At 33.3% G+C, this 25656-nt stretch overlaps 1 protein-coding gene and 1 pseudogene across 6 annotated transcripts in view; one reads left to right on the plus strand and one right to left on the minus strand.

The window, feature by feature from the left end:
* Nucleotides 1-25656, plus strand: part of CARF (calcium responsive transcription factor) — a 48022-nt gene that overhangs the window by 19075 nt on the left and 3291 nt on the right. For 4 of the 5 annotated variants that reach the window (XR_013993514.1, XR_013993515.1, XM_081051457.1 and 1 more), the window contains exons 5-15: nucleotides 2852-2972; nucleotides 4011-4140; nucleotides 5208-5292; nucleotides 7259-7448; nucleotides 12003-12123; nucleotides 13643-13786; nucleotides 15128-15361; nucleotides 17458-17620; nucleotides 18698-18761; nucleotides 22175-22305; nucleotides 22698-23067. Coding sequence is in view for 3 of the 5 variants with exons in the window: in XM_081051457.1 (XP_080907583.1) it covers nucleotides 2852-2972; nucleotides 4011-4140; nucleotides 5208-5292; nucleotides 7259-7448; nucleotides 12003-12123; nucleotides 13643-13786; nucleotides 15128-15361; nucleotides 17458-17620; nucleotides 18698-18761; nucleotides 22175-22305; nucleotides 22698-23067 (1753 nt within the window). In the remaining 2 variants the exon portion in view is untranslated. Of the gene's footprint in view, nucleotides 1-2851; nucleotides 2973-4010; nucleotides 4141-5207; nucleotides 5293-7258; nucleotides 7449-11985; nucleotides 12124-13642; nucleotides 13787-15127; nucleotides 15362-17457; nucleotides 17621-18697; nucleotides 18762-22174; nucleotides 22306-22697; nucleotides 23068-25656 lie in introns of those variants that run through there. The other variant, XM_081051458.1, reaches the window with a different exon arrangement.
* LOC308499014 (small ubiquitin-related modifier 2-like) lies at nucleotides 564-1792 on the minus strand (annotated as a pseudogene). The gene is made up of 2 exons: nucleotides 1776-1792; nucleotides 564-860 (listed from the first exon to the last, which is right to left on the minus strand). The product of its transcript is annotated as a small ubiquitin-related modifier 2-like (transcript).

Raw genomic sequence — 25656 nt, forward strand, 5'->3', positions numbered from 1 at the left:
GAGCTCGCACTCCAACCAACTGAGCCATCCAGCCACCTTAGGATTTATTTCTTTTAGAGTAATTTATCCCTACTTAAAAATAGATTGCCCTACATGTAACAGCTGTGTATAATAAAGTTATAAAGTTGTCCTTGGTTTTACAATGATAAATGAAAAACAAAATTCTTCAAACAAAGGTTTACAAGGGTTTTTTATGTTGTTCTTTTTTTGTTAAACAGTGAGAGCAAAATAACTTACTGGAATATAAAGATATGAGTTGAATCAGCATGCCACTGATCGAGAAAGGGGATATTTTCACAGAAGCAGTATTTTTTCCCATCCAATCTTCATTTGATGTCAATCAAAACATCCCATTGGCCATTTAGTTAAAAAAAAAGAGAGAACGTCTGTGCGTATACATTAGTTATTTTATGTGCAATAGAGGAATAGGGAAGGGGAAAATGAAAGAATAAACTATATTGTAGTAGTCAGGGTGTGGTGGAACCAAATTGTGGTTTTCTAATTGAGAATTTCTTCTTGGTCTGGAGGAACTGAGTTCTAGAATAAAGTAGCAGATACCCTTTTTAGTAGACACTTCCTGTCTGCTGCTGGAACACAAATTGTATCTTCATCCTCCATTTCCAGCTGTGTAGGTGTGTGTGTGTGTGTGTGTGTGTGTGTTTCATTGATTGTATAATCGTCGAATCGGAATCTGAGCTGTTTCATTGACAAAACCTGTCATTCACAATGGGCTTTCATTAGTTTACTAAGAGGTGTATGCCTCTTAATCTTAAACTGAACCACAGAACCATCCAGCCCTCCACCTTCAAGTAATATGATCGTTGTTCTCAGTCTTGACTCCTTCCTTGGCTTTTTCTCCGCTATGGTGCTCACCAGAATCTCCTCAGCTTCCGCTTCACAAGAGGTACCAAGTCCACACTGAATGAGCACACAAGTAGCACCAGGAGCGGCAGAAGCTCCATGACATGCATTTTTAAGTTATGTAAGAGTTTTAGAAGATTTCCTTTCAGGACTACAAATAGCACTTCAAAGCAGCACTTCAAACCATTATGTCTAGGCACACTGGTGCTTTGAGATCAGTTAGAAATGTAACATAATCTGTAACTAGTGCTAAAGTGCCTGAGTTAATATATAATTTACATTTACTTTTTTTTATATACATTTCACTGAACTCAAGATTATTGCTTTATTAACACCTCAGCCACTGATTTACATGCTACATGCTAGTGTGCTTTCTTGAAGAAAAAGCAGTGGAAGTACCAATGGTATACTGGAAATTAGACACACCTTTGCTGATCTTTGTAGGCAGATATATATGTGTCATGTGAATAACAATGCATAAAGATGGAAATACTGCTTTAAACTGTGCCAAAAGTATGACCAAATTTGTAGTTTGAGTAGAAGAAAGGAAAGATGGTTTTGAAGTAAACAAAGAAAATTACTGAGAAAAACTTCCATTGCTCTCTGATTAATAAGAACATACTTATATTAGTAATATTATGAAGACTACATAATGTACCTTTTGTTTACCTGTATTTTCCAAATTTTCTACAATGAGTATTTATTAATTTCATTATAAAAATTATTTTTACAAATATATGGTGATGGAAGGAGAACTGACTCTGGGTGGTGAACACACAGTGGGATTTATAGATGATGTAATACAGAATTGTACACCTGAAATCTATGTAAATTTACTAACAATTGTCACCCCAATATATTTAATTAATTAAAAAAATTATTTTTAAACTCATATCTTCAATTATAAACTATACCACAAGTAAGCAACCATTTTACCAAAAATTAATCCTTGTTTGTGTTTCTACTCTAGCGCATTCTAGAGTTAATCCCTGACCTGTTAGTCCTTTATAATCCTGCTAAATTCTGGGGTTGAGAGTAACTTGGTTGAGACATGGCTAAATTAGACAAGTCCTTTTTGTGTATGTTCAGGCTCATCAAATTTCTGGACCTACTTAAGGACTGAAATGCAAAGGAAGGGTAAGCTTCTGTCACCATACTGAATCACCAGCAGAAGTTAATGTGTAACAAATAATCTAGATGTGAACCCACTACATTTTAGTATTTCACGTCCAAACGTCCAACGTGAAATACTTTTGTAATATCTCCTGTTATTTGACATTTATTCTGCTTTCTCTCAGAAAATTTAGAAAGTCTGTATGTTCTGATAGAAGTATCAAGGAGTCTAAATGTATAAAGGGTTAGCAGTTTATACACAGTACCTTTTCTAAAAATCATGTTAAAGTTGTTTGTTTGACTTTTAAAATATTGAGTTCTCTTTGTAATTGTCTTAAACTTCTATACAAAGTGAGTATACAGGTGATTTTACATTGTTTGGAGTAAGAGATAATACAGAGAGTTATTTAAAGGTATGAAATAGGAAACATGTGGCATGTAACATGGAAATAAATGTAAGAGACAGAGTGTAAGAACGTATTTTCTTCAAAAAACCAAAGAACAGAAAGTTGTGAAATTCTGGGAAACTTAGTGGAACTTTTTGTTTTCGTTTTTTGTTTAATACATTGTAATTTTTACAGGAGTTTTAAGTTCACAGTAGAATTTTGTAGAAGATACAGAGATTTCCCATATTCCCTGCCTCCCCCCCTCTCTAATATAATCTCCCCCTTTATCAACATCTCCCACCAAAGTGGAACTTTACCACTTATCAGTTGTGAGGCTTTGGAAAAATTTTTTATGTGTCTCAGCATTTTCATCTCTAAAATGAGGGAAATAATAGTATTGACCATAGAGATAAGCATGTATTTAATAATTTAATAATTCTGTTAAATTATTGTAGGCTTATGTTTTTAATTTCTTTTTTAATGTTTCTAAGATGATTGTTGCCAGCCCATCAGAAAATGGACAGGTGCTTCGTGTAATTCCATCTACTCAGACAGGAATGGCACAAGTGATTATACCTCAGGGACAGCTTGTGGATGTGAATAGTCCTCTAGGTGAGTAATAATGGGGTATAGGGGATTTTACGATGTTGTAAAGAACAAATGCATATTTAGGAAAATCACCTCATAAAAGTCGATGCTAAAGTTGATCTCTTTGGGTAAGATTGTAAACTGAAGAATTAGAACAAGTTTCGTAGCCCAAATAAATTTCAAGTTCATTTTTCAACTCCTGTCTAGGTTAGCTGTCTTATTTCATTTTGGAATTCTGTGAAGCTGGTTGACTCTTGCTTCCTCCCAAATGACCAGTGAGCATAAAATAAATTCTTCTTAATTATTATAGCAGTAATAATAGCAGCAACAATAACACGATAGTGCTAATAACTACTGGAGGAGAGTTTACATTTGTATTTTTATCAATATTTTTGTCAGCCATGTGACTTACTTTTTCTTAATGATTCTTTTCATCCTGTGCTCTTTTCCTCTTTCCTTTGATCAGATTCAGAAAGACTCATAATCCCCATTTCTTCTTATTTTATTTTTTCTTTACCTGTTTAATAATATCTCTATTAGCTTGCTTCCTTTTTCTTCCCTTGCTTTTCCATCTATTTGAATCTCTTTTCTAACATCATAGCTATACTGTTTTGTCATTCATTCATAGTTAATGATTTAGAGTAGATATTTTTACCTTAGCGTTATAATTCTTTGTCTTTGTTAATAGTTATTAAAACTTAAGGAAAAAAAACATAGCTTGCACAAAACATTATAAGCATGGTACGGAAACAAAAAAGAGTCAGTTTTACATTTTCCTATTATGCTGTGAAACTCTTAATAAACTTACTTCTACCACTCTTATATCCTAACTGTTCAACATAAGTTCCAAAAACTTAATTGCAGCATTTTAGTGGTCAGTATTATAATTGGAAAGTAAAAAAGATTATCAGAGAAATTCTCAATAAAGCATTGTAAGTTTTGTTATGTTTAGCTTCAGAACATATTTTCCCTTTCCTATTTCAAATACATGAGTTCTAGTTAGTTACATTCTCATGGTCTTACTCAAGATACTGATGTTGCATTGTTCTTGTTATTGTTAAGATACCTCTGAGGAAAAACCCAGTGACAGAAGCTTACCAACTGTAAGAGTGGATGCTCTAGCAGACAATAACAGCAGTTACATTCTTCATCCTCAAGCATCCCTCACATTGCCCAAAAAGACAGTGACCAGGTGAGTTTACGGGAAGGAGAAGCTCATCTTTTGATATCATCATGGAAATATTTTTTAAAATTATTACATTGAAAGGTGGCTAACTATAGAAAAGAAATTCAGGGAACAGAATAGCTATCATCAAATATACCAGTATTTTAAATTATTTTAATGGTATCTTAGCAACGAGGAGACTACTCTAGAAGCTATAGATGTCCAAAGTCTGCTTTTCCTAGTGACATTTGCCTGTGATCTTTTGAAGCCAACTGAAAACATCTGACACTAGTAGAGTTTTTAGAATAAAGAAATATTCATTATAGTTTGTAAAATTTTTAATGGTTTCATCACATTTTTATGCATGTGATTCCTCTGTGGTAAAATGTTTAAAATGTTTTTTGTTAACGTCTGTTTCAGCTTTTATTTTTGCTTTATAATAACACTTTATAATAATTTAGGGAAATATAGGCATGGTAAGAGAACTGACTCTGGGTGGTAAACACACAGTGGGATTTATAGATGATGTAATACAGAATTGTACACCTGAAATCTATGTAACTTTACTAATAATTGTCACCCCAATAAACTTTAAAAATATAGAGAGAGACATGGTTTTTGTGTGTATATTATTTTAATTGTTCTATGAAAATATTTTTAAATTAACACAATATGACATTTAGTCTTAGAATTTGACATATATGTTATTCTTAACAAATTACTTGGAGATGTTTTATTACCTCACTTTTTGATAAATGAAAATAATTATGTAATGAGAAGACTATATAATAAACTTTTAGAGAGAGACATGAAATATTTGAATTTTTTGGAACTACAGGTACTTGGGAGAACAAACTTAGGCCTTTGCTTTAACAGTTATTAAAATAGTAATGATTAAAGAAAATTTTAATTAATACACCCATCAGATCAATCACTCATTATTATTACAATTTCTTATTGATGACCTTAATTTGTTGTCTTTGACCCTGGCTAAGAGAATAGCACAATTGAATGTTGTGAGTGTGTCTGTGTGTATCTGTGTGTGTGTAAATAATTTGTGATACATATTTATATATATTTCTGCCCTGTCCCAGAATGCTTGAAGAACCCTTTCTGGCTCCTCTCCAAACACTTTCTTCTAACACACCTATCTGGGCCTGCCGTCTTAGGAGCTGTGAGGTGAGTTAAAAAAATTCCTTACCTACATTCATTTAATTGGTTATAACTATAATTCATCTCAAAATGTCCACTTTTGAGTACAGCTAATAGAGGCTGTATCCATAATATTTTGTTCAGGTTTTTGCTAAATCTGATTTCATCTTATTCTTTTATTTGTTAGAGATTGTAAGTTCTGTTAAAGCAGAGATTATATAAATCTTTTTACACTTCACTATCTTTTCTTGCAACTCTTTGCCCTTGCCTTCCATGAAACTTTGCCATCATGTTTCTCTGTTTTTTTTCGTTTGTTTGTTTTGTTTTTATCTTTTGATGATTCCTTTTCTTTCTTTGCTTGCATTTATTTCTTTTCACATTCTCAGTGGAAATTCTTCAAGTTTCACTGTTTGACCTTGTTTTATTTTTCTATATGCACAGATGTACACATTTTTTACTATAATCTAAGCACATTCAAAAGGGGAAACCTAGTTAGCTACTAAATCTTTGTCTGTTAGATAAAAGAAATTATGCTAATTTCCATAAAATAAAATAAAAACATTAACTATTTTTGGTACTTAGGTCAGAGAGGATCAAAGAAGGATCTTCATAGAAAGAATCTTGATACAATGAACAAATTCTTTGACATCGTTTTTATACGATACCATCCCAGTTTTCATAGGCTTTCAAATAGACTCATGGTATCCTATCAAAATCAATTTCAGGAAAGAAGCCCCCCTGGGAACCAGTACTTTGTGACTAGTTTTATACTGATCTGGTTGGATACATGGGTAGAATTTAAAATATCTGGAAGAATGGATATATAATAATTTCTTCAAGCTATCTTTCCTAAATTTCTCTAAAACAAGGTTTTGATAAAGATAGTGTGGCAGTGAGTTTGGCATTCTCTAACAAGTACCTGGATAATACTTATTTGATGAGGCTGGTGAATTCACATCAGACCCACTGGTTGTAACACATTGATTGGAGGGGAGAAATGACATTCTCTTTTGAGAGCTGATGAGTCTTTCATCTTGGACAATCACATCATTAAATTTTTTTTTATTGGTTTCAGGTGTACAAAACGATATAATAGATATTTACACCCATCACAAAATGATAACCCCCCGCAGTCTACTTTCCCTCTGACATTGTATATACTGTGTCTCCCTGAAAATAACACCTAGCTGGACAATCAGCTCTAATGCGTCTTTTGGAGCAAAAATCAATTAAGACCTAGTCTCATATATCATAGCATAGCATAGCATAGCATAGCATAGCATAGCATAAAAAACCGGTCTTATAGTAAAATAATTAATTTTTAAATATTAATTTTTACTCCAAAAGACACATTAGAGCTGATTTTCCAGCTAGGTCTTATTTTTAGGGAAACACGGTAGCTGTTACAATAATATTGACTATATTCCCTGTGCTGTACTCCAGATCGCATGACTATACATATGTCTGTTTGTGTGTGTGTGTATTTAATTATAGCTGACATTCAATATTTTTCAGCTTCAGGTGTACAGTACAATGGTCTGTCAGCTACACAGTCCATGAAGTGGTCTCCCTAACAAGACAGGTGCCCATCTGACACCCTACAAAATCTTTACAACATTATTGATTATATTCCCCAAACTGTCTTTCATATCCCGTGGCAATATTGGGACTACCAATTTGTACTTTGTAATCCCTTTTCCTTCTCCCCCCACCCCACACCCCTCCCATCTAGCAACCATCAGTTGTTTTTTTTCTTATATCTTTGGGTCTATTTGCTTTGTTTGTTTGTTTATTCTGTTCTTTAGATTCCACATATAAGTGAGATCATATGGCATTTGTCTTCCTCTATTTGACTTATTTCACTTAGTATAGTATTCTCTAGGTCCATCCATCTTGTTGCAAATGGTAAGATTTCATTCTCACATCATTAAATTTTTTGTACAATGAAACATATTTGCTAATAATTTTGTTATTTAATTTTTACTACATGCAGAAAATTGGAGATTCATACCGTGGCTACTGTATAAGTGAGACTGAATTAGAAAGTGTCCTAACATTTCATAAGCAGCAAACACAGACTGTTTGGGGGACCCGCCAATCTCCTAGCCCAGCCAAGCCAGCTACACGTTTGATGTGGAAATCCCAGTATGTTCCATATGATGGAATCCCATTTGTCAATGCAGGTACTTTTTAAAAGAATTATTTTAAAAGGTTCAGCAGTAGCCATGATCTGTTGTGAAAATGTGTTTTTTCTAAGGCGATACATTTTCTTTTGGTAGATGACAACCGAATGTTAATTGATAAAAAAAGTATGTTAAACTAAAAAGAAAACTTACGGTAAATATAACCAATTATTTTATGTTATAAAATTGCATTTTAATATATTAAATGAATAATGCTTCCTTTAGATATTATGCTGAAAACAGAAAATAAAAATATTGAAATTTCAGGTAGACCTATTCGATACAAATTAAATAGTAAATTATTTTAAATATGTTTATCTCTTGGGTTGTTTTTTTTTTTTTATGCAATCCAGATATTCTTTCCTTCTCTCTTGATTTGTTTTATGGGACAAATTTGTGTCCATTTTATATAGTTTACAACCCTGGACTTACTATATAGAATGTGTATATAATTAGGAGTTATTATATAGAATTCTAATATTAGGGTTCTCAAGCATTGGGTGTATTATACACAGTATTCTCAACACTGGGATAGTGTTTACTAAAGCATCAGAGTTTCAAATAATTCCCAGAGAGTCACCCTCAGACTAGTCGGATCCCACAGAACCTAGAAATAAGTGATTTATTTCAGGACTATGTGGGTACTGATTCGCCTGGAAGAGTTACAGCCTCATCCTGGACCTCTGAGGGTAAAAAGAAATACTTAGAGGAAGATAAGATAAATATAACTGCTTCTGCCCAGTTTTATCAGTACTCTATAAAAGAAATGCAACATTCTTCCTCTCCTTAGTTCTAATCCCCTTCTTAACTCTTAATAGGCAGCCGCTACATGAATTTGGTGTATATCTTTCCAGTCTATATTTTTATACTTTACCATACATGTTTGTATTTATAATAATATATTTTATTGTTTTTGATATTTAAAAATGTATGTAAATAGTAAACTGTAAACATTGTTATGTAAATTTGTTCACTCACCCTTATGTTTTGAACTCTATCCTTGTTACTTATAGATCCTACTTAACTCAATTTAATTATTATACAACATTTCAGCATATGACCAAACCACAATTATTTTTCTACTAACAATCATTTAGGTTGTTTCCAACTTTTAACTATCACAAAGAAAGCAATAATCAGGGCTCCACAATAAACATTTTCTGAAAAGATGTAATTAATTTTTCTGGAGTATATGCATTAAAGTGGAATTGCTGAGTTGTGAAGTATGCCCATTTCATCTTTACAAGAGTCTCTCAAACTGCTCACTAAAGTGGTTGTACAGACCCAAAATCTGTTCTCTAGAATTTTTTGGGATAGTTGTATTTTAGAATTCTGAATGTTTGGAATGTAATGTGGTAATATTACAAAATACTTCTAGCAATCATTCTATAGACAATAGCACTTGATCAAACACAGTAATACTTTTTGGACAGTCATACTAGGAGAAATAAATAAAGACTATAAATAGCCTTATAAAGCTCAGGTCAGGTTTTGCAGCCAAATGAGCCCCCCAAAATTTTGTTTTTTGAGTTCAGATTCAGAAATGTACATAATGGGTTGATGGCCTGTACCAATTTATACTCCTTTCAACGATGTATGAAAATTTACCTTTCCCACAATCACTCTATAACTTAGCATTGTCAGACTTTTAAAAATCTTTGTATTATGAAATTTTCATATGTATATCAAAGTAGAGGTAATAACTATGAAATCCCTTGACTCCATGTAGCTTCAACAACTGTCAGCATGTAGTCAGTCTTATCTATACCCCTACCCACTTCCTCATTCCCCACCACCAAGATGATTTTACAGCAAATTCCAGATATCATATCATTTTCATCTATAATTATTAAAATATATAATATATACTAAAGTGTATATCTTAAATGATAAGGACTCTTTAAATACATAATGAGTATCCCATTAACCCCCTTTTAAAATAATTAACAGTAATCTCTAAATGTCCAATATTCACATTCCTCCACTTATCTCATAATTCTTTTTCCCTAGGTTTGTTGAAATTTACATCCACACAGAGTTCACAGATTATATTTGGGTAATATACTTCTTAAATTTTTTTTCATCTAAAAATTTCTCTCCTGTTTCCCCCAGGTAATTTGTTCTATAGAGTTTGCCATATTCTGGATTTTGCTGATTCCATCTCTGTGGTGTGTTTAACATGTTCTTTTATCTCCTGTATTTCCTTTAAACTGTTATTAGATCTAGAGGCTTTATGAAGATTTAATCTGCATAAAAGTATTTTGTAAGAATACTTCATAGATTCTGTATAGTTCTTATTGCTACCTATGTATAACACACCTTTTTGTGATGTTAAGATTTATCAGTGGACTCAGTTGTTTTAGAATATTGTCAATTTTTTTCTACTTTTGCCAATCTTAAGAGTGTGAGATAGTACTTTTTAAAATTTTTATTAAATTTATTGGGGTGACATTGGTTAGTAAAATTATATAGGTTTCAAGTATACAATTCTGTAGTACATCATCTATATATTACATTGTATGTTCACTACCCCAAGTCAGTTTTTCTTCCAGCACCATATATTTGACCCCTTTTACCCTTTTATACTACCTCTCCTCCCCCTCTTACCCTCTGGTAGCCACTAAACTGTTTTCTGTGTCTATGAGTTTTTTTTGTCTTGTTCATTTGTTGCTTTCAGTTTTATATTCCACATATGAGTGAAATCGTATGGCTCTTGACTTTTTCTGTCTGATAGGATTTTACTACTGTTTTAATTTACGTTTCCTCATTTACTAGTGAAATTAAACATCTTTTTATTTGTTAACTTAATATCCTTTTCTTTCTTTTTGAATTGCCTGTTCATAACCTTTACCCATTTTTCTATTAGGTTGTGTGTGTTTTTTTAAATTATTTATGGTTCTTTTATTCTGCATGTTAATTTTTGTTATATGTATTATAAAATACTCAAAATGTTATTTTCATTTTACCTTATTTATGGTGTCTTTTAAGTAGAAGTTTTACATTTTTATGTTAGCTTTACCAACATTTTAATTTATGATTGGTGTTTTTGTGGGTTTTTTTTGAGAATTTTTATAAGTGTTTATTTGAGCCAAAGTGATGATAATTGCTGGGCAGCAAGATCTCAAATGCTTTTTTGGTTTATTTTTTAAAAATTGTATTGGGAAATATTGGGGAACAGTGTGTTTCTCCAGGACCCATCAGCTCCAAGTCATTGTCTTTCAATCCAGTTGTGGAGGGCGCAGCTCACCTCCAAGTCCAGTTGCCATTTTCAATCTTTAGTTGCAGGGGGTGCAGCCCACCATCCCATGTGGGAATTGAACCAGCAACCTTGTTATTGAGAGCTCGTGCTGTAACCAACTGAGTCATCCGGCCGTCCCTCCGGAAGCTCAGTGGCAGCTCAGTGGCAGCTCGTTGTCTTCAATCTAGTTGTGGAGGGCGCAGCTCACTGGCGTATGTGGGAATTGAACCTGTAATCCTGTTGTTCAGAGCTGGCACTCTAACCAACTGAGCCATCGGCCACCCTGGATGTTTTTGGTTTTATGTTTAAAAAGTTTGCTGTACCCTTGATAGAGTAGGATATCCAACTTAAAATCTTAAACTGTATAGTTTTCACATCTACTTATTTGCATTATCTATTGTTATGTAACAAATTACCCCAAACTTGGTGACTGAAAACCACAAACATTTATTATTTCCGTGTCTGTGGGTCAGGAATCCAAGAGCAGCTTAGCAAAGTGGTTCTGCCTCATGTTCTCTTACAAGACTGCAGTTAAGGTGTTGGCTGGAGCTGCAGTCATCTTGTGGGTTGACTACGGCTGGATCTGCTTCCAAGCTCCCTCATGTGGCTGTTGGCAGGCCTTATTCTTTGCCACATGGGCCTTTACACAGAGCTGCCTTACCACATGATAGCTGATTACTCCCAGAGTGAGCAATCCAAGCAGAGGAAGAGAGTACCTGAGACGGAAGTCATAGTCTTTTTATAACCTAATATCAAAAATAACATCCTGTCAGTTCTGCCATATTCATTAGAAGTAAGTTAGTAAGTGTAGCCCATATTTATTAGAAGTAAGTGAATAAGTCTAACCCATGCTCTAGGGGAGGGAATTACACAAGGACATGAGTACTAGGAGGCAGGGATCATTGGGGGCCATCTTAGTTACTGGTTATCACGTTACTCTACCAGCCCAAATAGAAAAAAGGAAGTAAATTATTTTAAAAGGAAATAATATTTATTAACAAATGTAGCATTTGCTAATTTCTGTTTATAAAATGTTAAATTTTATTAAAATCATATTTATGTAAATATCAGTTGACATTCAGTATATGTGGTATTTGCTAATTTCCTTAACATACTGTGCTATATTAGGTAAATATTACAATAAACTTTTAAATTTATTTGTTTGTACATCTTAGTAAGACTTACCGATGTTTTCTTTAAAGTTGTATAATAGAAAGTATAGATTTTGACATTGCCACCACCAAGTTATTTTTTAATCTAGTATCCAGAACAGATGGATACTTGAATTAATATCAATAGTTGGTTTTGGCCCACAGGGAGTAGAGCGGTGGTAATGGAGTGTCAGTATGGTCCAAGGAGAAAAGGTTTCCAGTTAAAAAAAATCAGTGAGCAGGAAAGCAGTTCTTGTCAGCTCTACAAAGCCACTTGTCCAGCCCGGTAAGCTTTATTTTCCTTTATTTCTTTCTTACTAAGTACTTACTTTTGAATAGCGAATATGCACACTTTTATTAAGTTTAAACAGTGCCAAAAAAGATACAGTGAAATCTAAGTTTCTCATACCCTGGCTTCCTATGTCCCTCTCCAACAAAACAACTCTTACCAATTTCTTGAGTAATTGTCCGAAGATATTTTGTGTATAGCAAATATAAGACCCAGTATTTATTATATTATGTAATATAATAAATATAAGACCCAGTATATATTATGTTATATATCACATCATATATCATATATCATATCATATCATATCATAACCGGTTTTATATTATAGTAAAATAAGACCAGATCTTATATTAATTTTTCCTCCAAAAGACACATTAGAGCTGATGGTCCGGTAGGTCTTATTTTTGGGGAAACAAGGTATGTACATTCTCCTTCATAAATGTTGAAGATTTCAGTAAAGCTTACTAATATTTTTTTAAAGTTAGGTAGTAGTGTACTTTCTTTCCTGCTATGAATTCATATTGATTTATTTTCATTATGAATACCTATTGTGGTTATTTACTATATACCTATTATGCTTTATGCTAGTGTGAATATGATATATACTACTCTATGCTTTGCTTTTTTTCATTCCCAATATATCTCAAACCTGGCCACATATCTGTATATAAAAGCACTGGTTCTTTCCTTTTGTTTTTTAAAAAAAAATATTTAGTTTTAGAATTGAGTATTAGTTTCATGGATCCTTCCTTTTAATAGCCACATAATATTTCATTTATGGATGAATTAACATTTACTTAATTAGTGCTGGTCATGTAGGCTCTGTAAGATATTCTTTATTATTATTTACAAAGCTGCAGTTAACAACATTGTACCTATTTGTACACTTGTGTGGGTATATCAGTAGCATAAATTCCTTGAAATGAAATTGCTAGGGCAAAAGTTGTATTCTTTTTAAATATTATATTCTTTTCAAAGTTGCTTTTTTAGAGAGATTTTACTAATTATATTCATACCAGAAATGTATGAAACCACCATAGTAAGTTTTAGATAGAATAAGACTACAGAATAGTTATTGCTTTGGGAGAATGAAAAACATGAATAAAATAAATGATTGTTGTAATGTCCTTTACTAATATTCTGTGCCTAGCAACTATATTGGGTGCCATGGGAAACAGGGAGACTAGAAGAGGTATAATATTTTACTTAATTGTGGGGAACTTAAAATATCGATGGTGTAGATCAGTAAACAAAAAAATATTAGAGGGCATAATAGTATAATATATAGTATACTATAATTATTTAGATATTTTTACTGAAGTCATGATTATTGTTAATTTGCTAAGTATTATGCACTGAGAATATGGCATATCTTTCACAAAATCCTCTGAATGCTTTCTCGATTAATTGAATTTTCTGTAAACTTTAATATTTCAGGTAAACTTCTGGTTTAATTAGGTTTTCTTGAGATTACAATATAATGAAGCAAATTCTTTTTTTTTCTTATAAAAAGGATTTACATTAAAAAGGTACAAAAGTTTCCTGAATATAGAGTTCCTACAGATCCCAAAATTGACAGGAAAATAATCCGAATGGAGCAAGAGAAAGCCTTTAACATGCTAAAGAAGAACTTGGTAGATGCTGGTGGTATTCTTAGGTATGACATTTATATGGTTCTTTTATTTTACAAATTAATTAGATCCATTTGCAAGAATTCCTTCTGTAAGAGAAATTATGTTTTCCAATTACTTCATTAAGAAATGGCTTTTATAAGAGAGGTGTCTTACTAGTAGTTCCTTAGGTATTCAGATGACTTGCCACTGTGTAAATCATTGAGCTTATCTGCCAAATGTTGTAAATAAATCTGACCAAAGAGTTCTATATATCACATGGAAGGTTTTTTCCAAAATGACAAATACATATTTAGCAACATATTTCTCTCTATATTTAGTACTTTGTTTCAAACACTTACTAAGAACCAAATCTGCAGTCGCCTATATATTTTTTAACCCATCTTCGGTAACTTATGGCAGCCAGAAATGAATTTTAAGCCCTACATAAAATTCCATTTTATAACTTTTATAGGAAGGTCTTAAATAAGAACTATTAGCTTTCTTTCTTATTTTCTTTTATGTGTCACTCTAGGTGAAGAATTTGCAATTGTATAATGGGGTTAAGGGTGTGGAATACGGTTTCTGTGTGATCTTTAAAAAAAACTTTCAGATACATGAAAAAGGAATAGAGTCAGTAATTAGATCCTTTAGTTTGGAGAACATTGCATTTTAAGTAGGCTCCATTTTGTACAATATCAGTCATTGCAAGCAAAAATATCAATTAAAACAATATCCTACCAGATCAGTTCATTTTCTTAGCATCTGTTCTTTGCACTGCACTACTGTACAGGAGGTCTGTACTCACCTTTCAGTTGATTGTCTTACTCATTGGGGCTACAGGAGCTGGAGCACTGTAGAGGCAGTATGGCAAGCTCCTGTCACAGAAGATTCTCCCACATAGCTCAATCTGGATAGACTCTGAATAATGTCCACTCTTTGGTTTGAAAGACATTTTAAATTTTATTTATATTTAATTTATTTTTATTTTTTTTTTTTATATGGAACAATTTTTTACTGACAAAGGGGTAGAGATTATATCTGCCATTACATTATTATTTAACTTTTATGTTTTTTTTTTTTTTTAATTAATTTTATTGGGGTGACAATTGTTAGTAAATTTACATAGATTTCAGGTGTACAATTCTGTATTACATCGTCTATAAATCCCATTGTGTGTTCACCACCCAGAGTCAGTTCTCCTTCCATCACCATATATTTGATATTTAATTTATTTTTAAAATTTTTATTTATATTTATTTAATATGATATAATCATATATAATTTTTTCTTAAGACATTATTCCTTCTCTTGATGAGTATTAACATAAGTAATTGTGATTCTTGCCTCTGTCTAGTAATGTAATTTTAACTCTTTTCTCTTATCAGGTGGTATGTACAGTTGCCTACACAGCAAGCTCATCAGTATCACGAATTAGAGACTCCTTCCCTCCCTTTATCACCTTCTCCTTTTCCTGTGTCCTCTCTTGAAGAAGAGGAAACTGCCATTAGAGATGAGGATTGTACTTTACCCTCACGTTTACATCCTCAAGTAGCACATAAGATTCAAGAATTAGTATCACAGGGAATAGAACAAGTGTATGCAGTGAGGAAACAGCTAAGGTACAGAAGAAAATTGTTCTTTTATGTTTCTCATTTTTGTTTGTTGGTTTAAATAATATGCTTAACATTATAGACATGTTCCAGGGTATGTGCTATCAGAGTAGATAAGGAATATAGTTTATTAAAATAATATTATTTATGATCACATCTCAGCAGTGCTTGGCAAACCATGAGTAATGATTTGAATTACTCATTTGAGATATTCCATATTCAGATTTGGCAAATTGGACTATTTCTAAATGATATATGAATTGAATTATATAATAAGTACCTTTACATTAAAAAAAATCTTTGTAGAACCAAAGATTTTAAAACCTAGGCTAAGGTACATAAGCAATTAAATTTTATCACCTCAAAATAATATGGGTAGTTCTTTGTCTAATGATTTTATATGTAATACTCGGGTCTAATTTTATTGATACTCAGGGTATAATAATTATTATCATGTGGCACTTACCATGTGTGTGCCAGGTATTGTGCTAAGCACTTTATATGCACAGTTGCATTTATTCTTATGACTCTATAAAGTCGGTATATTTATCCCCATTCTGCGGATGAGACCATGGATACTCAGGGTAGTTAAATAAGAGGTGGAGGCAGAACTGAAATGTAGGTCTCACGCTACAGCCTGTGCTCTTCGCCAGATTTCTGGTACTTAACTGACCTTGTTTGTACTGGTTTTATGTAGTCTGATCTGAGAAAGGTTTCCAGGAGTGAATTCCCGCCTGTTCTGAAGAATTTTATCGCTTTCCCGTTCCTGAATCCTGAGAAAAGTTGGTCAGGAAATTGGGAGATTGGCTCCTGGAACCCAGTAATACCCACAATAGGAAATAAACGTACTACTCACAATGTATCTCTTAGACATTTTTCCTATTTATCGCTAGGGTTTTCATGCATGAATTCCCTCCCATTCTCAGGAATTTTTTTTGCTTTTCCATTCCCGAATCCTAAGAAAAGTTGGTCAGGGTATTGGAAAAACCGGTTCCTTGAACCCAGGTGGTTGGTAGTATCGACCGTCACTTTGTGGAAACGATTCATCGTGGAGAACAGAAAACAGTTTATATCTCGGGATTTGGGAATGGGTAAGCAAAAAAAATTCCTGAGAACGGGCGGGAATTCTTGCCTGGAAATTCTAGATTTGCGCAATAAATGAGTATTTCCTAGGCTTATCTTTTAATTAATACATTACTTTTTTGTTTAGTAACTTTCTTACACATTTTATATTTATTTCCATCAAACATTGTTAGAACAGAACCAAAATTTGGTAAAGCCAGTCACTATTTACGAAACCTGAATCTTAAAAACAGAGGTATAATACAGCTCTGTGATATGCTCTCTCTCTCTATATATATGATATGCTCTCTCTCTATATATATATGTATATATATATATAGAGAGAGAGCATATCATATATATATCATACATAGAGCATATGATACATATATATAAAACTTTATCATTTCTTGTATGTATCTATTTTTATACAATTAGATGGCAATGCTGCCTTCTATTTTTATCTTCTCTTATCTACTTGTAAAATGCAAGCAGATCGTATTTCATATGATATTAACTGATGCCTTTTGGAAGAAATATAATATTATATTTATGCAGATAACATGGGTGTAGGCCCAAGCTCTCTTACTTAGTAGGTAGGTGTATAATTTTGGGCAAACTATTTAACTTTTGCAGCCCTCAGTTCCCTTATTTCTAATGTGGGAGTGCTAATTGTTCCTACCTCATAGGTTTATATTAAGGGTTAAAGGAGTTACTTGATGTGTTCAGTACAGTGCCTGACATAATAAACATTCAAAAGCTTACTTAAATTGAAAATAGTGATTCCTTTAAATTCATAAAAATGTTAAAACTTACTCTAAGATATACAGGTGTTTAACCAATGTAAATATTACATTTCTTTAATCTGCATGAATTCTATGATTTAATGTATGGAAAAAATTAAAACTGGAAAAATGTAAACTACTTATAAAGCTGTAAACTGTGCTTTACTGAAGTTTATGCTAAAAGAGAACCTTTCTCTCATTTGATATAAAGTATAGTGCTAGATTTTTATGTTTTATTACATTTTACATTCTCCACAGAAAATTTGTAGAAAGGGAACTGTTCAAACCTGATGAGGTTCCTGAAAGACATAATTTATCATTTTTTCCAACTGTAAATGATATAAAAAATCACATCCATGAAGTACAGAAATCCTTGAGAAATGGAGATAATGTATACAACTCGGAGATTATTCCAGCAACGGTATGATTACAACTGTAATTCCTTGTTTTATTACAGAATCTTTCTCAGCTTCTTATTACTGTTTGGCCTAATAGGGATGGTTGCTATTAAGTTAGGCTATAACTGTAATATAAGAAAAATTGTATCTTTTTCGTAAGACGTAAACACTATGAACTCTCAGATGATGATTGGATAATTTTTTTAAATTACTCTTACAAGAAGAAAAACCACTGAATTTCCAACTCTGACTATAATAGCAATAGAAATATATGTTTAAAAATCAACATAGTTTATCTCTGTAAAAAGTATATCTTACTCATTTAACAGACATTTATTGATTACATGCTGTGTATATATTCCCCTCTTTTTTAAATAGATGGGTAAATTTAAATAGAATAGTTCAGACTTGAATACAAAAAGTGATGATATTAGTTCTATATCCCTACCTCATTCTGTGATACTGTGGTTTCCCCCTGAATATTGGTCATTTCTATGAAAATTTTTCCTACTCCAAAGACATTAATTACCCAGAAAATATTAATTATAATTCAAGCAGTGATTATGGTATTCAAATCTCAGTAACAGTATTCTTTGTTCTCTACATTTTTACTGCCCAAATTCTGTAACTTTATAGATTTAGATTTCTTTTTGTTGTTTTTAACTAGAGCTACTATTCTCTGCTATCCAAAGCTCTTAATTATTCACTATCCAGAATTCGGGAACAAAAACACATTTGGTTAGCAATGATCCTTGCTACCTACACTTGCTATCCAAATTCTTGCAATCTGAACTTGGGAAGCTAATGCATTTGGATAGTGAAGTATACTTGTGCTTTGAGAACATAAACAACTGAAGAGAGTAATTACAGGATAAAGCACACCTATACTATGACTGAATACAATATGACAGTTTTAGTGATGTTTTAAAATAGTTTTTTTTTAATTTATTGGGGGGTGACAATTGTTAGTAAAATTACATAGATTTCAGGTGTACAATTCTGTATTACATCATCTATAAATCCCATTGTGTGTTCACCTAAAATAGTTTTTCAATATAAATGCAGTATTATTTTTACTGAAATAAATGTTCCCTTTTAAGCTTCAATGGACTACGGATAGTGGGAATATTCTCAGAGAGACTGTGACAGTTACGTTTGCAGAAGGTAGGTTATCTTAAATACTTTTAAAATATAAAATCAAATAGTGTTAAAACTGGAGGACATTTAAGATACTATCTCATCTAATCAAATTTTATGGATAAGCAAACCATGGCCCAAAGAGGCAAGAACAATTATGTTAGGATTTATCAAAATAATTCCAGCTATTTAAATTTCCTCCTATAATCAGTTTTTATGCTTCTCTATGATTGAAATTTTGAGTCTGATTACTAGCACAGTTTACTATAAAGTTAGGCTAATTCCAATAGTAATAACCGTTAGATACTCCGATCAGGAAACTATTGTCCTTTTTTTGTATGGTTTGCTTTTTCCCATATGTTCTTACTCCTATGTACTCTCAGTAGTCCAAGCTTATTTCAGCCCTTTTGTTCTCTCTTTTGGAAATGTTTTTTCTCCTCTTCTGCGTGGCATTATCTACCAATACTCAAATAGCAATCTCTTTGGCTTTAAGTGCTCTCTTAACTAAACCCCTTTTATAAAGTTAGATATTCATTCTTTTGTGTTTACCTCTGCATTTAGCATGGTATCCTTTTGTTTACACATCTGTATCTTTCATTATGATTTGAGCTCCTCAGGGGCAAGGATTGTATTTTATTCAAATTAAAATACCTGATTCATAACATAATGACTGCTAAAAAGTTAACACCTAAATAAATGCTTTAGAATAAATTTATGAATAACTATATACAGTATAATTACTTCTTTTTTAATTGAAATTTACTGAGGTGACAATGGTTAGTAAAATTACACAGGTTTCAAGTGTATAATCATCTGTATATCACAGTGTGTGTTCACCACCCAGAGTCAGTTTTCCCATCATCATTTATTTGACCCCTTTTACCCTCATCTACCACCTCCCTCTCTCCTTACCCTCTGGTAACACAATTACTTTTTTATTCTTCAACTTATTAACCTTTGAGTCACTTTGCCCTACAGAATAACTTTTAAATTCTTTAACATTATTCATTTTTTCTGTACATATCTCACTCACTGTGATAAATGCTGGGCATAAAAATAGAACAAGTAAGTTTCTTGCTTCATTGAATTCAAAGTTTAGCTAGAGAAAAAGGCAAATATGTGTATGTTTTAATTAATTACTATTATGAAAAGTGCCTTGAGAAAGTTTGTGGGAATAGTGATAGAGACATATAACTTAGTCCAGGGAGTAGGGAAGTGGCACTTAAGAAAGTGACTTTTAAACTAAGAACTGAAGAATGAATAGGAATTTGCCAATCAAAGGAATAGCATGTTTGAAGGCTAAGCAAGAAAGAGCTTGTCATGTTCAAAGAACTTAAAGTCTGGTTTTAAGCATAGATAATGCTTGGAGATAAGACTGGATAAGCAAAACAGGTTTAGGAGGCCCTTTCAGTTTTCCATTTGAAAGGTGTTAGTGGTTTAGACTACACTTGATAGCATTTATATTAGAATTGGACAGATTTAATAGTTATTTTAAAAATAGAAGTCAAAGGCCTTTGTTATCGGTTGAATAGGTGTGGGATGTTAAAGAGTGGGAATTATCTAGGATGATTCCTGACTTTCTTCCATGGCAACTTACTGATAGTAGCATTTACTGAGCTCAGCAACACTGGCATAAGGAAAGGATATTGGCAGCTGCAGGGGAGAGTAAAAAGTTCATGAGGTCAGGTTTGGAAAGCTTGCTATTGGAGCCCTTTCAATAGAGTGGATTGGGAGGCAGCCATTGGGGTGGTTGAAGAGTGAATGGAAGATGAATGAAAGAGTAGAGACAATGTGGGCCACTTTTTCAGGAAGTTTGCTATGAAGGGAATTATTAGGTTTGCTATGGGGTTGAGGGAAGTTTTTTTTTTTTTTTTTAAGACAGAAGAGATGTGAAGAGATACATAAAGATGAAGGTACTTGATAGCTTTGGTGATGGGAAGTTGAGGAAATTTCTGATAGCTTCTCTTTTCTCTTTAAGAGTGCTAAGGATGAGAACAGATCTCAGGAAGGGTGGCCAAGATTTTAGGAAAATGAAGATTAGATATCCCTAATACAAAGTGAGAGAAAATTTGTAAGGTTTTCAGATATAGGTGAGGTTCTGTTGAAGTTGATGATCATGAACTGGTATTAGTGGTAGCAGTGAGTTTTTTACTCGGTGGTATTTGGCTTCACATGTATAAGCAGTGGAAGCCATTTTCATCCAGGATGAGGATTTTACACAGTGGGTTATGACCAAAGGACAGAGAGGCAGGGGAGGTTAGGATATTTGCAAGAGTGTGACTAAAATTATAAGCCCAGGATCCTAAGATGGATGGGGAAAGAATTTTATTAGGGAAGAGATTGATGGATTTGAAGAAAACAGGAATCATGTGAACTGGAGGTTGAAGAACAATTGTAGTGGAGTAGCTAACCAAAATCCCTGGGAGAATAAGACGTTGTGTTCTGAGAATGGATTGCTTGAATTAGAGATGTACATGTAGACTAGTCCAGGTATGACCATAACAGTGGGTGACTGCTGCAGAGGACAATTAGAAATGTCCTCTAGAAATGTCCTCTGCAGAGGACTGAAGCGGAAGGACAATTAGAAATGAAGCCAAGAAATGTGAGAGTGCTATTTAATCATCTTAGCAGTCCTTGGAGGAAGATTCTCTTACTATTCTCATTTCACACATGAAACTGAAGTTTAGAAACTGAGTTAAATAGTTATGTTGAAGGTTACAGAGAAAAGCCAGTGCTTAAATCTATCCTTGTCTTACACCAGTGTCATTTTAAAAGTTACTCAATTACAGTATGAAAGCAATAGATAGTTGTTCACAATTGATTTTTGATTGACTTAAAGAGATGAATATATTTGGGTTAACATAAGAATTACATGAGAAAGAATCAAATTCCCTAAGGACCATTTAAAATTTGAGATATTAAGAAAAAAGAGATTTTTACTCTTATTCTTTTAGTCCAAAATGAGTTATTGAAAGAAATTTAATACAGTTATTCTGAGTACCTGCTTTATATCAGGCATTGTCCTAGGCACTAGGATTACCAAAGATGAATAAATTTGGTCTTTGTAATTGAGAGGCTTAATAGTTTACTCACATCTAGAGAAGTTTAGGCGTAACCCAGCATCATAGCATGGAAAAATGGACTCAGAGTTACAGAAGTAGAATCTTTCAAGGAAAAAAAGACCATTTCTTACATTTCATACACGATATACTGGATTAGAATCAATAGGATTATTTTTATATATATTTTAATTCCCTTAGTGATTCTGATTATATACCAGGTTCTGCAAATAGTGGACTAGATAATTTCTTAAAGACCTTTTTCAAACTTTGACCTTATTTTCTATTCCAATTCTGATAGTAAGGGTTGTAATAAAGTATAGTATCTCAGAAGCCATAAAAATTATTTTGTTTTAATAGTTTCCTTTTTATATAATTTAGGAAATTCACCAGGAGAGTCATCTACCACCAAAGTGGATACAAATCAGACGAGGGGTTCTTTGTCTCCAGAACCAGCCCATGTGTTTTCCTCACTTTCCTCATTTCCCCCCAAAATATTCACACAATTACAGGTAAATAAATATCCAGTAAAGTAGCCAAATTTGAGGGCCTTTTCTTTCTTCTTCAATCTCCCTTCTTTTTCTCTCAGGAACTCTACAGAATTATTATAGAATTATAATAATGGTCAAAGATGTTTTCGTTATTAATTTCCAGACTTTTTTGCATCTTGATTTAAGAGGATAATTTAAACAATATGTTTTGAAAAAGTTTGAGTTAACTATGCATACAATAAAATTTAGTTGTACTACTTTTTCTTTAGTTCTCGTTTCTGTCCTCACTTGATATTTGTCAGTAACTACTCTTGTATTTTATTCCAACTTTGTGTCAAAACAATAATAGATCCTATGAGAAAATCATACATAGTAAATTCAAACATTTTGATGTAACTCTTTTTGGTTTAAAGGGTTTGCAGTTGCAACCAAGATTTACTTCTCTTGATGGATCATCGACTCTGATATCAGTAAATAACCACCCCTCGTCCAGTCCTTCAAGACTTCTAGATTCAATAGGAAGTGCTGTAATGAATAATAATTCTCTACTGCTTGGTCAAAGTCATAGCCTTCAGACCGATACATGCCTAACCCAGAACAACAGTATTGCCTCTACCGTGGGTCACCTTCCAGGACCAGATCAAAACCTGGTTGCAATGGATCAGCTGGTGGACGTTGGAGATGTTGAAGACACAGAGAATCTGGAAGGGAGTGTTGATCAGATTCTGTTGGAAGATGTGCAGACCATTCCAGTAGAGATTATAGACAGCCACCCAGCTCTTGGTAAGTTAAAATCAATTCATGATTTTATTTTTTTTTAACTTTTGTGGACTAACATCACTATTACACTACAGAAAAAAAAAACCTATCGTTTCTACTTAGTGGGTTTATAATATATAAATAAATCAAGTAAAGCTACAAGAAAAAAGGAACAATTTCATGAGCAAAGTTTTTTAAACTTAAAATGTTTTTTCTCCATTGAAATTATTCATTCTCTAAGTACCTAGTTTTAGAGAAACTAGGGAAAATCTGTGGTGGTATAAGATCAGGAATGTCATTTTAGAATGCATGAAAAAAATTAGAGAAACTTTAAAAGGAAAACTACTTAGTATAAAGGTTATTATGGAAAAATTGATACACACCAATAGAAAAATGGAATGAAATGGGAAGATATGTAGACTTAAATGTTGAATTCTGTGGAAATTGGAAGGAAACTAGTAAGACTTGGGGACTTGGGTTTTATCCATGACCTTTTTCCTCATCACTTTGTAAAGAACTCAGTCAACATAGTAATAAACTCTGTTAACTCCTGCTTGACCTATGTCACTCCCGACAGATTATTCTGGATTAGACACTTTTGTGGGAAAAGACTTTCAGTTTCTTTGAAGAGCAAAAATCTTCCTAGAAATTATCCTTAGAACATATATTTCTTCTCCATCCTTAAAGATAATTCTTTTTGGTAAGGAAAAGTGTGAGATGGTTCCTTTCAGAAAAGAATCATTGTCTTTTAAATTTATTACTATTAAGAAATTTTATCCAGAGTGGTGTGGCAGTTTTCACTACTAAGGAACTTGAATAGAAGAGAGGGAAAAGGAACATACATGAATTAATCCTCACAATTCCATGAAATAGCTGGTGCTGTCCCCATTCTACAGATGGGGAAAACAAGGCTCAGGGAAGTTGAGTAATTGCCTTAAAAATCACATCTAATAAGTGACCAAGTGAGACTTTAACTCAGATCTTCTACCTTCAAAGCTTCTTTTCCATTTTAACAAGGTTCCTCCCTCTGTAATGTGCTAAAGTATTTCTGGGATCTCTAATTTAGATTGCTTTAATGGAGACCCTCTTTGAATTTGTACTTGCATAATTTATCAAGTTAGCTCATGATCTGAGGGACTACTTCACCTGAATATTTATTCTCACGGTCATTCAAATCCATCTTCTGCTTGTTTTCTCTATGGTATGGGCTAAACTCCAACACATCCATACGTGACAAGCATCAGGTATGTTCGACACACTTTTCTGAACCTTAACCTTGGTTCTCTATAGAAACTAAAAAACTGATATTCCTGAGAAAGAGAAAGATTTTACCTTAGGTTTCCCACCTGCCAGTTCACCATAGTGTTGCTGGTATGCTAGATTTAGATTAATTTAGATTAATTTGGTCATAAGTATTTTGAAGTCAGAATGGTAAGTGCATTCTGAAATGTTTCAGAGAAGCAAACACCGCTTGTGCAGCTAAGTCAGCGCTATCAGTTAAGACGTGCCTTTTTTTTTTAAAGTACTTACATAGTGAAGTTTCTTCAGGGAGGGAACATTTTCCTTGATATATGACCACATATGGAAACCATATGGGAATGGTAACCTGTCTGTGAATTTGTGATGCATATGCCTGCTGTTTGGAAAACAAATCATTTTCTTGTTTTTTTATATTCATAGAATTAGAATACTTTATTATCAATATTTCCCAAAAACATTATTTGTATTAATAATTGTGATAAAAAGATTTACTAATTCTCCTGTTACGATTTTATGACAGTCACTGACTACTTTTAATCATCTAGTAAATCAACAAGAACCGTAACTTAAAACAAGTCATTTTCGACCAGCCCAGTGGCTCAGGCGGTTAGAGCTCCTCGCTCCTAACTCAGAAGGCTGCTGGTTCGATTCCCACATGGGCCAGTGGGCTCTCAACCACAAGAATGCCAGTTCAATTCCTCGAGTCCCGCAAGGGATGGTGGGCTCCGCCCCCTGCAACTAAGATTGAACACGGCACCTTGAGCTGAGCTGCTGCTGAGCTCCCGGATGGCTCAGTTGGTTGGACTGTGTCCTTTCAACCACAAGGTTGCCAGTTCGATTCCTTGACTCCCCCAAGGGATGGTGGGCAGTGACCCCTGCAACTAAGATTGAACACGGCATCTTGAGCTGAGCTGCTGCTGAGCTCCCGGATGGCTCAGTTGGTTGGAGTCAACCACAAGGTTGCTGGTTGGACTCCCACAGGGATGGTGGGCTGCGCCCCCTGCAGTTAGCAACTGGACCTGGAGCTGGGCTACGCCCTCCACAACTAACTGAAAGGACAACAACTTGACTTGGAAAAAAATCCTGGAGGTGCACACTGTTCCCCAATAAAACCCTGTTCACCTTCCCCAATAAAAGAAAAAATCATTTGCAAATAATGGGAGTCTTCCTGACCTTTATTTACAAATATTTTTAAAGACAGTTAAGTTTAAACGTTAGATATTCCTCATAATTTTATCAAATTATGGGCTGATACTTTTTGGACAAAGTATCTTTACAGGAGAATAACTTTATAGTTTCCTTGGTTTCTTCTTTTTTCCATTACTATAAGCATACTAAAGGAATTTAATATGA

The sequence above is a fragment of the Rhinolophus hipposideros genome, assembly GCF_964194185.1.
Source record: "Rhinolophus hipposideros genome assembly, chromosome: 6".
NCBI classification, from domain to species: Eukaryota; Metazoa; Chordata; class Mammalia; order Chiroptera; family Rhinolophidae; genus Rhinolophus; species Rhinolophus hipposideros.